Source organism: Mirounga leonina, unplaced genomic scaffold (genome assembly GCF_011800145.1).
Source record: "Mirounga leonina isolate KUSES-001 unplaced genomic scaffold, KU_Mleo_1.0 Mir_454, whole genome shotgun sequence".
Classification (NCBI taxonomy): Eukaryota; Metazoa; Chordata; class Mammalia; order Carnivora; family Phocidae; genus Mirounga; species Mirounga leonina.
Window position 1 is genome coordinate 12,998,449 of NW_023270763.1, and position 19,075 is coordinate 13,017,523.

A 19,075-nucleotide genomic window follows, 5' to 3' on the forward strand; every position below is an offset into this window, starting at 1 on the left:
TGAGATTCTTGATGCATATCACAGAATTCTCTTCCGGGTAGAAAATAGACATTCCTCCAGGAGTGGATGAGTGTCTGCCTCACCACAAGAGTGCCAACATTGTGTATCAGCATTTACGTTTTTTTTTTTCAAGTTTAAAAGATAAAAAAGAAATAAACCTTTTTAGTCTGCATTTCTTTGATTACTAGTGAAGTTGAGCACTTTTTTTCGTACGTTTATTAGCCATTTATATTTCTTCTTCCATGAATTGACCTGTCTGCTTTTGAAAGGAAGGGTGAGTTTCCAAGGGCTAGCTAGAGAAAAGATGCTCAGCTGATCATTACCACGGAGCCCTAGGGGCAGGCGTTGCGGGGAAGAGAATGAAGAGCCTCCTGGGGACCGCCAGGCGACCCTCGACCCTCGAGTTCCTAAACCTGAGGGGGGGCTTTCCACACAGTCAGCCTGCACTCAACATTTGTTTGCTACCTTTTTATTTGTTCTGTTTAGAAATATTTTGGATTTTTGAGAGGGGCTCTTCACGTTCCACTTAAGCCAGTGCTTATAATTCTTTCTGGGTAGACGACCAGCATGCCTATTCAGTTTGGGGGTTTTTTTTTGCTCCGAGAGTCCCATTGGTTCATGGTGCATTGCTGTAGATCTTGCCTGAGTCTTTTACGATTCCTGCCATCCAGCCAGGAGCTGTGACTGCTCTGTAACCTTCTTAGATTTAAATCTGTTGCTCACGTTCTTCTCATAGTGTTACAGAGCAGCAGACCCATCCATACTGATGTCTAATAGCATTTTCTCCTTCTTGGATTTATAGAGTAAAATAAACCCTCTGCCATAGAAATGCTTCTTGATTACTCAAGTACATAATAAAGCCTAAGAATAAAGTAAGACCAAGTAATCGGTCCTCTTCCTAGGGGGTGACAGTAAACCGTGGCCAAGGCGGCTTCTACACTCCGCTCTCTGCTCTTGAGCTAGGAGGCTCCCTTTTAATTAGGCGTCCAAATAGTAAGCAGTGAATGATAGAAACCAGACAAAAAGAGTGCATACTGTATGATTCCATTTATATAAAACTGTAGAAAATATACAAACTAATCTGTAGTGACAGAAAGCAGATCAGCGGCGGGGAGGGGGCGGTATGGGCAGGGTGGGGAGAGCAGGATTAACAAAGAAGCATGGGGGAGACTTTTGAGGGCTGTGGATGTATTTACCGTCTTGATTGTGGTGATGGTTTCATGGGTGTATACATATGTACAAATGTGTCAAACAATGCATTTTAAATATGGCTAGTGTAGTCTTGTCAGTTAATAGCTCAATAAAGCCATTAAAGCCACTTAAGATAAAAAGTAAGCAATATAAAGGGACAATCCGTGGCTCGTTTTGCGCTAGAAAAACTGTTCTCTTTTCTTAGGAAGCTGTATTTTAAGGAATATTTCGGAGGACTTATGAGACTCCATTTCACCTTCACATTTGGCTAAATGGGGGTTTCAGAAGACTGAATGGTACCATCCAAAATAAAATAAAAAGGCATGACAAAGGCAAGAGAGCCCTGTTCTTTCTGGATCCCTTTTCTTTTCTTACATCTGAACCTTAAAGATGGCTTTTTATATAATTTTTTTTTGGTAAAATAAAAGAAAATATCATTAGTTCCCTTCTCCCCCAATCCTTCTGCCATTATAAACCCCCACCCACCCACCCACCCACCCAGAGAAGAGGTTCTATAAAGAAGAAATAAAAACTACTCCAAAATGTTGGCAGTCTGAAAGGGGACAGGCATTTTCAACACAAAGAAATGTTTGTTTTCCTTGCATTTTAACTCTTAATTTAATTTTGACACAGTGGGAAACTCTAGCATGGCTGCCATTTACAACGCAGCCATGCCATGGTGCTCATGGCGTTCGGACGGAAGGCCAGGAGACAAAGCAAATGAGGCCAAAGAGCGTGCCCGCTGCTGAGGTGCTCGTCCATTTCTCTGCTCTTGAGTGTTTCTGTTCTCTGGCCTCATGAGGAGTCACTCAGGGAGACTGAAGCTGGAATGCATACAACCCCTTTTCAGTCCCCTTGATTTTAATCAGAAATACACAATTATTCTTTTCCTCCAAACAGAGAAACTCAATCCCCATTTTAAATTCAATTATTGTAATTGCAGCATTCAGAAAAATAGCACATTCATTTTCTAATAAGAGATTGTGGGTACCAAATTACTGCATATAGTATGTCAAAACAGGAAAACTTGAAACTTGCAGACCAGTGGGTGTTTTTATCTTGGCGATTTGTATTTTCTTGCAAACAATTTATAGTAATCCTACCCTTCCTTGTTTATGATTTATAAGATAGGCTTTCAAGCCATCCTAAAATAAAGACTGTTGTTAGGTACAATTTAATTTGAAATGCCAGTTATGAATATGATGGATTCTAAGAGGGGCAAGAGTGAAGTGCCTGGTAGGAAAAAAAAAAAAGAAAGAAAAATCAGTTTCTGGATCCTCTGGAATGGCAGCCCACCATGTCTTTGGATCTTCTTGAACCACCGTCTAACATTTGTAAATCACTTTGTCTCAGGTGATATTTCTATTCCTTTAGCTACGCTTTTCACTCTCTTGCATTTTAAAACCAAAACAAAAAGTCTGATGGGTGGGAAGTTGCTAATGTGGCCATTATGTTTCAGGAATATGAGAGCACCATGCTCCCTTTCCTCTTCAATTCCAATTGCTTCAGTTGGCTTGAAGTGAGTCAGATGTAAAAGGAAATATTTTAGGATTTTGAGTCTCCTGATTTTTCTTAAAGGAATAACCTTAAAATTGGATTTCTTCAAATGTTTGGTGTTATTTTCTTTGGATTTTCTTTTGCCTTGAAATTATTTCTGTCTTTCTCATACACACAGACACCCATACTTTCAAACATTTTAGTATTCATTCCATCAGCCACTGTGTATTTCTTGATCTCCTCAATTAAACAGTTTCCATGACACCTTCCCTCAGATATTTTGCTAATGTAATTTACACATTCATTCTCTCACATGTATTTATTGAGCACTCTTCAAGTGTCAGACTTAGGAAGAGCAGAATATAAGCAAACTCTGACCACAGTGTTGAAGATGCAGAGAAGTCAGAGAAAGCCTTCATATCTATGGGAGAGAGAACAGGCATTCCCAAATGGGATAGAAGTAGTCTGTTTGGACTGTTTGTCGAGTGTGCCTACTAAGTGCCAGGCATTTTAATTATAGTCTCCCAACCAATCCCCGTGTGTGCAGTTACCAACCTTAATGCTCTTGGAAGTTTTATGTCCTCCCAAGGTTACTCTGTTGGTTGGTTTGGTTAGATAAGTCCTTAAGTCAGCCTTGCGTATATATAAATTCTGTGCAAAGGGCCATCCAGGTAGCTCCTAAACCCTGATTGGTCAGAGTCCCTGGACAGAGTCCAATATGGATGGCTTCCTAGTTATACCAATAATCATCTGACCTTTTTGATACCCATTTTATCCATTTATTTTGCCAATTTGAATTCGAGCGAACGTCTTGCTCATGTCAAAACCCACAAGTCGTCACTGTACTCTGCGTAACCTACCAGTTTTGACTCCAGTTCTCATAGCTGTGCCTTTTACTTTAGTTCCTATGTACAGGTTCCTGGCTCCTCTCTGACTGAAGAGTAAATCCAGATTATATCCATCCAGAAAAATGTGCATCAGGAACCTAAAGGAACACTTAGAAAATTGAATTCTAAGGTGTCTTGCCTGTCGGTATAGCCATTCCTCATCTTATTGCACTTCCCTTTGTGGTGCTGCATAGATACCTTGTTTTACACGTACTGAACTGAGGGTCTGTGGCAACCCTGAATTAAGCAATTCTATCGGTGCCGTTTTTCCGACACCATTGGCTCAGTTCGTTTCTCTGTCATGTTTTGGTGATTCTCGCAGTATTTCAGACTCTTTCATTTTTATTATATTAGTAATGGTGATCTGAAATCAGTGATCTTTGATGTCACTATTGTAATTGTTTTGGGGTGGCATGAACTGTGCTCCCATCAGTCAGTGAGCTTAATAGATAAAGATTGTGTGTGTTCTGACTGTTCGACTGACTGGACATTCCCCCATCTCTCGCCCTCTCCTTGGGCCTCCCTATTCTCCAAGACACAGTGATTTTGAAATTGGGCCAGTTAATAACCCTACAGTGACCTCTTGAGTGTTTAAGGAAGAGTCACAAATGTCTCCCTTTAAATCAAAAGCTACAAATGATTAAGCTTAGTGAAAAAAGCTTGCTTAAAGCCAAGATAGGCCGAAAGCAAGGCCTCTTGCACCAAAGAGTTAGTCAAGTTGTGAATGCAAAGGAAAAGTTCTTGAAGGAAATTAAAAGTGCTGTTCTAATGAACACATGAACGAACGATAAAGTGAAGCAGCCTTATTGCTGGCATAGAGAAAATCTGAATGGTCTGCATAGAAGATCAAACCAGCCACAGCATTCCCTTAAGACAAAGCCCAGTCTAGAGCAAGGCCCTACCTCTCTTGAATTCTGTGAAGGCGAGGAAGCTACAGAAGAATAGTTTAAAGCTAGTAGGGATTGATTCATGAGGTTTAAGGAAAGAAGCCATCTCCATAACCTTAAAGTGCAAGATGAAGCAGCAGATGCTGATGTAGAAGCCGCAGGAGGTCATCCAGAAGATCTAGCTAAGAACATTCATGAAGGGGGCTACACCAAACAGTAGGCTTTCAATGTAGATGAAACAGCTTCTATTGGAAGAAGATGCCATCAAAGACTTGCATATCCAGAAAGGAGAAGTCAGTGCCTGGCTTCAAAGCTTCAGAGGACAGGCCAACTCTTGTTAGGGGCTCATACAACTGGTGACTTCAAGTTGAAGTCATTGTTCATGTCCCATTATGAAAATCTTAGGGCCCTTCAGAATTATGCTAATCTACTCTGCCTGGGCTCTGTAAATGGAACAGCGAAGCATAGATGACAGCCCATCTGCTGACAAATTTTGGTTTACTGACTATTTTAAGCTCACTGTTGAGACATACTCCTCAGAAAATAAGATTCCTTTCAAAACATTACTGCTCATTGACAACATACCTGCTCACCCAAGAACTCTGATGCAGACGTAGAATGAGATTAGTGTTATTTTCATCCCTGCTAACACAACATCCATTCTATAGCCTGTGGATCAAGGAGTCATATCAACTTTCAGGTCCTATAATTTAAGAAATAGATTTCATAAGGCTGTAGCTTCCATAGCAGTGATTTCTCTGATGGATCTGGGCAACATAAATTGAAAGGTCTCTGGAAAGGCTTCACCATCCTCAGTGGCATTAATTACATTCATGACCTATAGGAAGAAGTCAAATATCAACACTAATGGGAGTTTGGAAGAAGTTGATTACCAGTGCTCATGGATAACTTTGAGGGGTTCAGGACTTCAGGGGAGCAGTCATGCAGAGGTGGGGGAAGCAACAAGAGAACTAGAGTAGAAGCAGAGCCTGAAGACGGGACTGCATTGCAGCAATCTTGTGATCAAACTTTGTTGAATGAGGAGTTGCTTCCTCTGCATGAGCAAAGAAAGTAGTTTTTGAGAAGGGAGCTACTCCTGGTGAAGATGCTGGGAAGACTGTTGAAATGACAACAAATGATTTAGAAAATGACGTAAACAGAGTTGATAAAGCAGCAAATCAGGTTTGAGAAGATTGACTCCAGTTTTAAAAGAAGTTCTCCTGTGGGTGAGATGTTCTCTGACAGCATCACATGCCACAGAGAAATTGTTAATGATGGGAAAAGTTAATGTGGTGAACTTCATTGCCTCCTTATTTTAAGAAATGGCCACAGCCACCCCAACATTCAGCAGCCACCACCCTGATCAGTCAGTAGCCGGCCACACCAAGGCAAGACCCCTCCACCAGCAAAAAGATACGACTCGCTGAAAGCTCGGAGGATGGTTAGCATTTTTTGACAATAAAGTATTTATTAACTAAGGTGTGTACGTTGGTTTTTTTTAGACATGGTGCTGTTGCACACTTAATAGACTACAGAGTAGTGTAAACATAAGTTTTATATGAGCTGGGAAACCAAAAATTTCATTCAACTCGCTTTATTTCGATGTTCATCTTATTGCAGTGGTCTGGAACCAAGCCTGTAATATCTCCCAAGGCATGCGTGTATTTGATCAGTGAAATGAAACCATTTGTTATTCTACTTTGAGAGGGAATGATAGTTTCTGTTTCTGCTTGTTTGGGCTGTTGTTTCTCTTCCCGTCTAGTATAGTAGCGAGTCTTCAAACACCTCCCGAGCAGAAGTTCTTACAGAATATGATTTCCTGTCTGGCAATAAAATTATAAAGAAATTAAACCCACCATTTAAATAACGATTGTTACCTCATTTCTGTGTCTGATACAGCGTTTCTTTCGTGAAAGAGTTGGAAAAAGTAAAGCTATTAGTATTTCTTTCTGGCTGCTTTCAAATGCTTGAACTCATTTCATTGTAACAAAAATTCCGTGGAGTATATATCATTCCCATTTACAGGCTGGAAAAAAGGAAAGGTAGGCTCCAGGATATTATGTGTCTTTGCCAAGACTGCATGGCTGCTAAGTTAGAGGGATCAGAATTTGAACCTAGGTCAGCTTCAGATTTAATGAGCACTTTCCTGAGCCAGGTACTGTGCTAGGTTCTCCTCCTAAGGGAGAGCTGCTCTCTGGGTGGGGTAGAAATGTGGCTGCTTGGCTGCATTCACTCACTGCCACTGAGGGTCATTATAACCTCTTTTCAGTTTCAGCCTGCCTCTACCCATGCCCAGCAGTTAATCAGAATGATGTTTTTCTGGTAGTCTCTTCGTACAGTGCATGAGAGAGCGAGCGGGGCTATATTGTCCTTGCTGGGAACATGAGCTGCAGAGGACAGAACTGGGTTTGAGTACTGCTTGCCCCATTGGAAGCCTTAACTTCTCATCTTGAAAACAGAGGGGTCCTAACACTTCCCTCCCAGGGCTGTTGTCAGAACATTCTTTGTTAATGACTGATGGCTGTCGGCTGGCTGTTGTAGGGGCAGAGATGCTCCGAGAGAGAGTTCCTATGCAGAATCCCTACCCCGAACCAGGCTTTTCCAAAACAGAGGGCTCGGAGCTGCTCTGCTGTCACGGACCCTCCTCTTTCTGCTGTTGTCCCGTCAGTGAGTAGGTGCCACTTAGCATGGAATGCAGGAGCTGCATTCTGCGCCTCACAACCTTAGGGACTGGAAGGAAGAAGGGTTTGCAGCAGCTTCATTACCTGGGGAAAAAGAACTCAGAGTTACAGGCACTTTAAGAAAGATGCTTTTACTCTGAGTGTTGGAGAAAATAGAACAATTACCTATTGAAGGCAAAGTGGATGAAAAAACATCTCTGTTCACACTACCCTGATCATTTAATCTATTCAGATTCATCATGCCTTCCTGAAGGTGGTTCAGGCCAGACTGACTGTTCCTTTCCCAGGCTAGGGCACAGAGCGATCGCCTGAGGGTCCCCACTAAAGACGAATTTCCTGCTCCAAGAGGAGATTCCTCTGAGGGCTTGTGCTCTCCACGCAGTGTCAGATATACGCACTGAGGAGGAGGGGGGAGGGAGGGGACTCCATAAAACATCAAATCGGTGTTGAGCGTCTTTTAGGGTTCTTGAGACTGCCGTAGGCCCTGTGATGATTCCAGGGCCAGCCAGAGTGTCTCTCGAGGAGCTCCCCATCTGCCAGGGGAGCAAGACTTATGTATGCGAAGTCAATGAAAAATTAATTGTATTCTGCTGAAACCACAGCCAGGTAGGTTTCCAACACCTGGCACACATCCTCTTAAGAAAAAAAAAAAAAAGATACTCAGTGTTTGTTGAAGAATGAATGAATGCATGCTTTCTGACGTCTGCTGAGTGCCTCCTATGTATCAGGCATGGTTCTACACCTTCTAATGTTATGTGTGTGTGTATATATATATGTATTATATATATATCATATATATATTATGAAGTCCATAAATACACAAATACATATATATGTATACTTACGGACTTGAATGCTCTCGACAACCCTGCTGGTAGCTCCCCGTTTCATAGAAGATGAAGCTGAAGCACAGAAAGGTTAAGTTAGTTGCTAAGGCCCTCCAGATCGTGTAAGTAGTGGAGCTAAGATTTGAATCCAGGCAAACTGGCTCCACAGTTCTATGTGAAAGAAAAGATGAGCTTTGGTGGCGCCTGGATGGCTCCGTCGTTAGGCGTCTGCCTTCGGCTCAGGTCATGATCCCAGGGTCCAGGGATCAAGCCCCGCATCGGGCTCCCTGCTCCGCGGGAAGCCTGCTTCTCCCTCTCCCACTCCCCCTGCTTGTGTTCCCTCTCTCGCTGTGTCTCTCTCTGTCAAATAAATAAATAAAATCTTAAAAAAAAAAAAAAAAAGATGAGCTTTGTAAGAGCTTGTTGCCATTTTGGTTCAGACTACCGGGCTTTGTTATCTGATCATCTGGCTTTGGCTTCCTCAAGACTTTGAGCTCCCTCCCCTCTTCTAGATCCTGGACCAGCACGGACCAACCCTGCGCGATTCCAGCCTGCCTGGGCCCCCGGCCCCGCCCGGTCTCTCATTTGTAGTTTCTCTTACCGAGCGCATTTCTAAACGAGGACGGTTGCTCCACTTTAAGGACATACGAATGGCTTGCCCTCACCTGTCAAGCATGATCCTTGTATTTTACCAGGCCCATTATGAACGCAATCTTTCTGTCGAAAATTTGCATACCTCCTTTCTTGAAAAGTAATGACAGCAATTTCTTTCCCTCTGCTCACTTTCTGAGTGTCTCATTTAACGGCACCTGTGAAACCGACAGGCGCAGAGATGAGAAGTGAAAGAGAGCAGTTGATTAAATCATCATCAAGCCGGGCCTCAGAAAGTCAATTCTGCTTGCCGTCTGCAATGATATCCTTTTATCTTAAAGTAATGAGCTATGGCACTTTTGCATCGGGTAATGCGATAAGTTCTATTAGCATGTTCCATTTGCCTCACAAGCAAGGGCAAGTCATTTTAGCTAGCTCATATCACTGCAATCAAAGCAATTGGCTTCCCAGGCAGAGAAGAAAGGGAAAAGGCTCAGGGTGATTTCTATGGATCACAACACAGTGGAAAAAATAGACTCTTGTATTATTTTAACCCATAACATGCTTTTCCTTTTTACTCATCAGCAAATTTGGGTTTTATTAGCTCACACAGGACTCTGAAAAGAACCAAGGTTTAGTTGAAGCAAACCCAGGGGTCTCAGGCCCCACCCAAAGGAACAAGCAGCTGTGATCTGGAAAGGGAAGATTGCAACATTACAAGGGGTCACAAATATAATATTGCCCGAGAACGTAGCTGAGAAGGTCTCCCTGGTAGTAATACTGTGGTCTCATAACAAACTCTTGCTTCACACCATCTTCAAAGTCATTTGTAATCGGTCCCCAGGCAGGTCAGGATTAATGCTATTGATGGCTTAGAATCAGTAAATCAATGACAAAGAGGCAAAGGATCTGTTGCTTAAGCTTATAAGAGATCGTTTACAAATCACCTGGCCCTAGACTGTCAGTTTTACCTTTGGACAAGAAACTCATTTTTCTCATTTTGGCAACCACTGACGCTTGTGGGCTCTGGGTTTTAAGTAAATTTCATCTTTGGGGTTTATGTATGTTTATTCTTGGCCAAGTGTGACTTCCTTTCTTCTAAGGGGGAAAAAAAAAGCTGAACTCCAGAGATTTGTGAAATATCCACTTCTTCCACTTACAAAAGCCCAACAGTATTTTAATGAGCTAAGTGGAAATTTACAGCATACAGACTGTTTTATGAAATATACCTGGATTTGAAAGTGACAAAAAGGAAAAAAAAAATGTTGAAAATTAATTTGTGACCTTTAGAACTGTGGTTCTAAAGAACTAACGAGTGGTCAGAATGAACCTAGCACATAGTAGAGACTTTAAAATTATTTGTTGAATTAAAGTGTATGATCATCTGAGAGACCCGGGAGGAGAATAAGAAGTGTTCTGTTAGCCCCCTCAGATCCCATTGGCTATTTGAGCCCTGGCCAATTCAAGCTGTGAACTTGCAAAAATGAGCTCCCCATAGGAATAATAGGTCACCAGTACAGAATTCCAGAAGCTTCTGAAGATTTGCTCTCCTTCCTAGCTCCTGAACAGCTAAAGATTGGTAGACCTTCTATTATTTCCTAATGCGCTCGTTTTGTGACTGTCAGAAGCTTTATTCTCCTCTCTTAAACGACTGTTTGGCAAACAAATCTCTAGATTACACTTTCACTTTTTAAAAAAGAGCTATTTTATTTGCTCAGGCATAGTTAACTGCTGAGATGGAAGGGAAGAGGGCCAATGGCATCATGTTACCATCAGCAAGAGTACCTCAAACCATTTTCAGGACTAAAATATTCCTTTTATTCCAAGGTTCCCAATAGCTTTGAATTTCACTTAGAGCCCAAAGTTTATGCGAGAGTGTGAAATGAGGTCTTTGTGGGGTGACAGAAGACAGACAACATCAGAGGTGCCATTTGTGGGCACAAAATGGCTCCATGTTTGTACACGTACAAGGAATTGGGCAGACGGGAAGATGGTGGCGGACACAGTCACTGTGCTACTACCTTACTTCTTTAAATAAGAAAATAAGTGTCATGTTTTCTCTAGGTGGCTTCTTCTGAAATTGCTTTTAGGTGAGGGATGTCTTTACAGTCGTGGATAAACCGCCTGCCCCAAAGGGAAATCGATTTGTTCTGTCACTGGCAAAGTTAAATTGTACTTGATGTTAGATGCTGTAGTTTACAAGTTGGGGTTCTCCCTCATTTTCCTCTTACTTCCTTTAGGCAGAAAGAAGAATAAAATAACTTTGTTCAGTGATGGTGTTCAGCCCTGACATCTTTGGTGGCGATGATAAATGGATTTGAGATACAAAATAACTGTTCCAGCAAGGTCCATTGAGCAGAATAGAGAGCAATGCCCTCCTCAATGTCATTGTATGTGATATATTCAATGATTGCCACTTTCTGCTTAAGAATGCATTCCATCGCGAGGTGCCTAGAATCCCATCTTGTTTCTTCATTCCGAATGAGGCGGAGAGGTGTCACAGACCTTGACTTACTTCGATTTGGATCAGAGTCTTAAAACACAGATATTGAGATTCCCAAATGGAAATGAGAAATGTTTGCTTTTGAGGAATATACAATAAAATCATCATCATGTCTTGTCTGGGCCTTTTGACGGAAGGCATTTCTCTCTTGGCTCCAACTCTAGGCTCTGCTAACGATTTTAACCCTGCCCCAAGCGTTCAAACCTCCGCTCCACTGTATTAAGCAGTTGAGTTAGTCGTTGTTTCCCACGCCTTCTTTTTTTTGGAATTACTTGTTTTTTCAGAATCATAGTTTATGTTACTTGGAATCAACCACAGTTTGAAGAATTCTAAAGAAGAATGAGATGCATTCATCAATATGATTGAGCATCTTCCATGTCCCAAGGCACTGCCCTTACCTACCCAAGAGCTAACTCTCTAGTAGGGACATCTCTCGTGGCAAACAATGAAAATACAGTTTTGTTAAGGGATAGAGACAGAAACCATTAATTCTAAGAAGAGCACTCTAATTCTAAGAATTCCTAATTCTAAAAAGAGTATTGGACAGTTCACAGAGGGGAACTGTGTTTGTGAGAATAGAATCCCAGGTAGAGAGAATTGCTAAGTGCAAAGATAGTAAGTCCTAGGCATTTGACCAAGTGTGCCCGAGGGTGGCGAGAGCAAGGGGTGGGTTAAGATAGTGCTACTCAAAGTGTAGGTGCAGACAGAGGCCACGCTGTGAGCTCTCACTTAACTACTGAGAGATTAGCATGCCAGCTCAGAGTAAGCATTTAGAAACTTTTATAGCAATTCAGTGGAGTAATTTTATATCTCTTAAATATAGTAACACATATTTTTGTATGTCTTCGCTTTTCTTTTTCATTTTCCTAGCAATTTATTTTTTATTATATTTTACAGAAGTATCAGTATATGATGTATTGGAAATTAAAGAAAACAAAACAAAAACAAATGGCCCTTCGCCCCAGAAAGCTTGAGATGCACTGTGTTGGAGGAATGGTTGGACGTGGGGAGTGGGGGGGCAACATGAAGAGTTGCCATGGGAAGTGTCAGATAATGATCAAAGGGAAGATGAGGAGATCCACCCTGGTCAGTAAGGACTTGGGCTAGAAAACGAGGACACCATAGGCCCAGGAAAGCAGTCATTAGCTTCTTGTCATGACAAAATAAAAGGCTGAACTAAAGCAGCGGCCACAGCGGTGGAGATGGTGCGGATTAGAAAGCAGAGTCAGTAATGTGGGTGAGAAAGGAAGGTAGGTTTGCTCAAGAATGGAGTCAAGGATGATAATAAGACTCTTCACCGAGACTGAACAGTGATAGCATTACTAAGGACACGGTGGGAGAGGGGCAGATTTGGGAGGAGCAAAGATGGCTAGTCCAGATTTAAATGGATGCTTGAGTCTGTTTGCAGGGCTTCGGGAAGGGGGCATAGCAAACAAAAACATACGTTGAAAACAGTTAACGTTTACTGTCTACCCTGACTCTGTACCACGCATTGTCTGAGTTGTTTACATGTACTAACTTACTTTATGCTGACCGACCTTTGAGGGCAATGCCATTATTACCCACATTTTACAGATAAGTAAACTGAGATGCAGAGAACTGAAACAACTCTCCCAAAGTCACATAGCTGGCAGATGGTGGGCATAGAGATTTTTCAGTCTAAAAATATAAATGGTAGATGGAACCAAGGGGATCTTTAAGGGCTCCCCTGGAAATCACCGAGAAACAATAGGACTGCAGATTCAACTCTGGAGAGACGGTGACATTAAGGGATATGCAGAGAAGGAAGGGCCATGAGAAGATACTAAGAAGAGCAGTATTGGTGAATTTGTAAGAGGGGAACATTGCAGGACGTTCAGTCGAAACAATCCAAATAACAGCACTGGGGAATTTTCTTACTAGATTATTTACAATCCATACGGTGGATCACAGTGCAGTCTTTAAAAAAAAAAAAAATGGTGTGACAGGGCCAATTTCACTCATTGAACAAGATATTTGACACATTATGTGAAAACAAAGCAGGCTACAATATAGTAGGAATTTATTTTCATTTCTTAAAATGTGTGTGGGAAGGATGGAGTAAAGACTGGAAAGAATTATACAGGTGTATTAGTTGTTTACCTATGAGTGGCAAGTTCATGGGTGATTTTTAAAAATATCTTCAGCAAACATGCGTTAATTTTTTTTAAAAAATATTTTATTTATTTATTTGAGACAGAGAGAATGAGAGAGAGAGAGCACATGAGACGGGGGAGGGTCAGAGGGAGAAGCAGGCTCCCTGCCGAGCAGGGAGCCCTACGCGGGACTCGATCCAGGGACTCCAGGATCATGACCTGAGCCGAAGGCAGTCGCTTAACCAACTGAGCCACCCAGGCGCCCCTATCCCCCCCCACTTTTTCCACTTTCCCTCGTCCTCCTCCTGGTACCGGAGCCGTTTAGGCGCAGACACAGGCCTTTCAAGCCCAAATGCCCAGGTCATGAGAAAACAAGGCGACGTTCCCTCACATCTCCCGTCATAAACCCGCAGAACCCGGACCCGCTCCCTGGCTGTTACGGGGTCGCAGGGCTCTTGTCTCACGGAGCCGAGGACCGGACCTCGTGGGTACACAAGGGTTGAAGTGAGGTCAAAGTTGATTAAGTGAAGGTGAGAGCGGAAAGGAGAGAAGCTCTCTGGAGTGAGAGGGCGCCCGAGTGGGTTGCCACCCAGGTGCCCCAGTGGCAGACTTTCTTTCTTTTTTTTTTTTTTTAAAGATTTTATTTATTTATTTGAGAGAGAGAATGAGAGAGAGCCTGAGAGGGGGGAGGGTCAGAGGGAGAAGCAGACTCCCCGCCGAGCAGGGAGCCCGACGCGGGACTCGATCCAGGGACTCCAGGATCATGACCTGAGCCAGAGGCAGTCGCTCAACCAACTGAGCCACCCAGGCGCCCAACATGCGTTAATTTTTAAGAGGAGAAAATGTTGGGTAGGTGCATGGGTGTGTCGAAGCGTTTAAAGGGTGGGAATTAAGTGAGAAAGGAAGAGGTTGCCCCCACAGGCTCACTTCTGACTTGTGAAACCAGAGGACACAGAAGGTGAAGGTGAAGTCGAGCGGGGTTGGGTTCCAGTGGCTGGCAGTACCGTGCTTTGGCCCTCGTCCCTTTCTGAATCCTGCTTTTGAAGCATGTGGCTTGGATTTCATGCTCCTGTTTCCCTCTTTTGTCTGTGGTGGGTTTGGGTCACGGACTTGTCTGAAGACTCAGCGGCCAAGAATTCTTCCCTGAGTTATAAGGCCTGCTTGTTCTTTTCATTTCTTGCTTTTAAAATGGAGGCAAATGTTTTCAGTTTTTCACAAAGGGCTTTGAAATCTAGTCATGGAGAGTACCCTGTCACCTCAAGCTGGTCGTTAGCGTGCAACCTGTTTGCTAATAAACCAATGCGGGACCCTGATGTCAAAATGCTTAAAATGGTCAAATCAGCTGGGACTCCATTTGTGCATTCGACGTGCCTTTCCCACTTCTCAGCCTCATGCAGAACATAGGTCTGAATCAGGAGGTGGCTCGATGTGAACTCCTGTAAATTGGAGTGGGTATCTAGGGACTGGGGAGCAGACACTTCTTCTTTTAACCTTTCAAGACCAAGAATCATTTGGCCTAAAATCCACAATGTATTGAACTTAGGATGTGAAAGCCGTACAGTGTATTAAATGTGAATTTGAGACCATGAATTCTACCCACACTGACTCTATAAAACAGCCTCTCTTTTTCATAAAGCCAGCCCATAAACTGCTGCCAGTGAAGCAGAAAGACTCCTTAGGACTGTGGCTCGCTTTCCGTCTGGGGTTGTCAACAAACCCCCTTTATGAGTGGAATAGACCTCTTGTATGTGTCGAGCTTCTGGCTTTTTACAGAGTGTGTCAGGAGCCAGGCTAGGCAAACGTTAGGCGCTGTTTGCTGAGTGCATTTATTGCCTTTGCATAATTTATGAGCTGGAGGGGTTGACCATCATTCGTCTCTGCCAGGGGCTGGCACTCAAGGCTCCGGAGAGCGGAGCTGTAAATTGGATGGTGCGCTCCTGCTGAGCTCACGGCAAAGTCCTCGGGTCAGTATGGGAATTTAATACCAGAAATGGAACTGTTTTCTCAGCACACCATGTGGGCCCCAGTGCAGCAGAGACTGTTTTGGCAGACTCTGCGACTGGCCTTGTCGAGGAGCTGTCACTCACCCGGCATGTTGTGTGGGGAGCCTGAGCATTTTTAATCGGCTTGGCATCCGTGCTGCTTCCATAATGGATACCAGTAGGTCTCAGTTCTTCACCATATGCTTAACTCTGGAGACAAGGTGCTTCTGGGTATATCAGTAATTACTTGATGCAGAATTAAGTGGACCTTGAAATTAGAACTGGACTGTTGGAAAGCAGAAAGCTTAACACTTTGATAGAAATAACCATTCCCAGGGACATACTGCTGTTAGGATTGGTGGGGGGGCATGGACAGCAGTGGCTCTTTCCCAGCCTCCCCACTCCTTCTACCCCCTGCACACCAGTCCTTGGGGACATGGGCAAGGGCTGTTTCATAGCCTTCGGCTGTCATTGATTACCTCACAAGGCGGGCTGTGAACATCTGGGGAAGATGAGCCTGCCTGGCAAAAAAACGCTTCTCTCTTCCATGCCACTCCTGAATCATGCTTTGTCACTCTTGAAAACGTGCCCGGGACTCAGGAACCTCAAAGAAGCCCTAATTAAAGGCAATGGGGGGAGAAAAATCACATGATCAGGAGAAGAGAACCTCATCTGTCTGTTGTCCTAGGCCTTCAAAGTCTTCATCTCACCTCTTTTGATTTATTATAATAGGGAAATCACTCATCAGGCAAAAGTAAGTTTAGACCATCTGGGTTTGGAAGCCTGGTTGAAAACAATGTAGTTATACTTGGTTAAAGCATGGTCACTAAAACTCTGATCACCCTGTGGCATGGAGGCACCCGCATGGACAGTAGAAAGTGTTAGAACCTTCTAGTCTATGAGTTTGTGATGTGAGTTCCTAAATACTTACAGTGCAGAGAGGGTAAGCTAGAAGGAGGAAGTAATCCCCCAGTTGTATCTTATAATAGCAAGATGTCCTTTAGGATGGAGTTTCTGTTACTCTCAATTGAAAGCGCTCTAACAGTGGTTTAAACGATAAGGTAAATTATTTTTATCTGAACAAAAATGTCGAGAGCAGGCTGCTCTTAGGTTGGTTCAAGTGTCCCCATTGTGCCACCGCCATCTTGTTTTTGTACTTAGATTTTCTGCCTCATTTTGGCAAGGTGGCTGCCACAGATCTGGATATCACGTCCTCATACAATCATGTTCAAAGGCAAGAGGCAGGTGCTTCCTGCTTTTCTTCTTTTTTTGAGGAGAGAAAAATTTTTCAGAGCCCTCGGCAGACATTTCCTCAAGTGTCAGCCAAGAGCATGTCTTACGGGCACCCTTAGCTGCAAGGAAAGTTGGAAAAGAGAGACCACCTGGCTTTTTTCAGTCTCCAACTGTCAGGAGAAAGTACAGACTAGGGAGAAGGGGTTTGTGCGTCACCGTGGGTATCTAGCCAGTAGTGGCTGTTGTATAAGCAAATTTATTTTCTGTTTCTGTTCATAGCTACCCCAGCTCCCATGTCCAGGTGGCCACGCTAAAAACCTTGGCATCATCCTAGACTCATCCCTCGTCCTTGTTTCTCATACCCATGTGTTACCAGGTCCTGTTGGTTCTACCTTCAGAATTGCTGTGCCGTCTGTTCCTCCCTTTCTTCAGACGTGCGTCGTGCTGGTTTAGACAGTGTTGTAACTGTTGCCAAACTGGTCACCCATGACCTGTGTCTTCCCCCGCAGCACGTGGTCTGTCCGCCCCGTGGGAAGAGTCCTCCTAATGGACTATGGCTCTCATCACGCCACACCTCTGCTCAGTGTTTGTGTTCTAGCTTTCTCTTTACTGCTAACCTGAAAGCTACTCTAGGGCCAGTTCTGTGTCTTGGTCGAATATCTGTCTAGCTTAGAAGTGCTTTTCAAGGACTGTTGAGTGAACAAACAAATATATTGATCCTGCTGCACATTTACTCTGACAAAACACATCCCCCTTTTTAAAATCAGATGGATAACAAACCCTCTTGGTTTAAAAAGGAAAATGTGTTTTTTATTTTTTCCCCTTCACATCTAATGAGGAAGCCAGAGTTTTGAGTTAACTCATTCTCTGGTTATCCCAAACTTAGCTCACCAGTTGGAATTTGGGATCTGTTAGATATGGTGTGAGTCTGCCGCCTTAAAACATATTTCTTTGCCCATATTATTGATTTACTTCCCTGACCTCTTCTTGTCATTGTTATGTTTTTTTTGTAGAGAACATTCCCTCTTTTTTCCGGGCCTTAGAAAAGGCAGCCATCACAACTGGTGAGCTCTGCCTATTATGTTCTGTTTCCTTCAGAGTCCAAATGAGAGAATGCAGCGTCCAGAGGTTTACCTTTTTTTCTGTGTAAAAAGCACCAGGAGAGATACAACTATTAACATTAGCTGAAGGTAGAAGGTCTCCATTAAGATACTGATTTGCTCTGAATCCCACTGAATGATTCTGATTCACCTTAATCCTGTGGCTGGATTGGCTCCTCAGCGGGCACCCCCTCTCCCAGGCAGTGGGGCGCTCACCATTGTGACCAGGCACCTTGCCAGACCTTGTCCACAGACCACAAGAAGAACCACAGAGCAAAGGCATCAAGTGAAATCAACAGAGCAGCTTCTCAGCATTCTGCTTCTGATTTGGTTTATGAGCATTTGAGCTGAAGAAACTCTTTATGGCTCAGGCAACATTTCCTAATTCCTTTACTTATCTTTTTTTTTTTTTTTCTGTATCAAAAACAAAAATCTACTCAATTTTTGCACTAACCCTATTCTCTTGTCTTTCTTTTCAGTGTGACAGCGACAGTGACCAGGAAGAGAAGGTAAGACCCCCACCCCCCACCCCACCATGTGGGCACAGTTGAGCACCATGGTTCTCCCACACAGTTATAGGGTGGTGGGATGCCAGCTTCATATTGACCACACCTTTTCTGTTCTGCAAAGACCAGTTGTATTTACACAGTGACATTTCCTATGATAAGAAATAACATATTTACTTTGTGAGTTTCATTTTTTTTTTTAAACATGTCCGTTAATATTGGGTATATGTAACATCAAGTTTTCACTTTATAGATTTTAAAAGAGGAAACTATTTTAATAACCATCTGATTTTTCTTTTTAATCCTTGAATGGAACATTAAACTTGCTAGTCTGCATTTATAATGTCATTTCTCCATTTCTTTTAATGACCTCCCTGCTTCTTCCTGCTTTTCTGTACATATTGGCCTTCTTGATAGAAATATGAATGGTGTGTTTCTAGGACTCTCATCATGGGGTGAGGGGTGGGCAGGAGAGCTTGGGTGGGAACGGCTCTCTTCTCGCCAGGGGGGAGGGCAGTTCTTCCTGCAGGTACATACTCTCTTTTGAGGCTGATGGCCACCAGTCTCTGTGTATCCAGTTCAACATGGATCAAGAAAAGGAGCTCAGTGTTTGAGCTTTCAGAAGATTGGATCACAACCTGGTAAAGTGAACTTTCTGTGCCTGAGGCAAAGGGATTGTTTGATTGGTCTTTCTTTCTAGCTGTCCCAACCCCCCAACCAGATTTCTTCCTAATTTTATTCCTACCTTATGTATTTCAAAAAGAGTTGCCTGAATATCACGGTTTCTGTATTGCCTGGCATCGAAAGGAAGGGACCAGTAATCCCTTCCCCAGTTTCTGGGTCTGTCCTGCGTAGCTGGATTTCTTGAGCCCCATTCTCTGCCTCTCGCCTTCTATTTGCTTGTGGATTTTACTCAGAATCCTGCAGTCAGTATTTGGTGGGATCTTCCCATCAAGCCCAGAATTTTCCCTCCTTCTCTGCTGCCAGCTTCCAGGAGAGATCTAAAGGCTCTTGCTCTGTACTGTCGTTAATTTGAATTCAGCATATGTAGCCTGTTAAAAAATGCGAGACATCAT

The 19,075-nt window shown here is 43.2% G+C and overlaps 1 protein-coding gene across 2 annotated transcripts in view; it reads left to right on the plus strand.

Annotated features, from left to right (window-relative positions):
• Positions 1 to 19,075, plus strand: part of AUTS2 (activator of transcription and developmental regulator AUTS2) — a 1,121,250-nt gene that overhangs the window by 786,687 nt on the left and 315,488 nt on the right. For both annotated transcript variants that reach the window (XM_034988711.1, XM_034988712.1), the window contains exon 5: positions 17,973 to 18,002. In XM_034988711.1, coding sequence (XP_034844602.1) covers positions 17,973 to 18,002 — 30 coding nt within the window. The remainder of the gene's footprint in view (positions 1 to 17,972; positions 18,003 to 19,075) is intronic.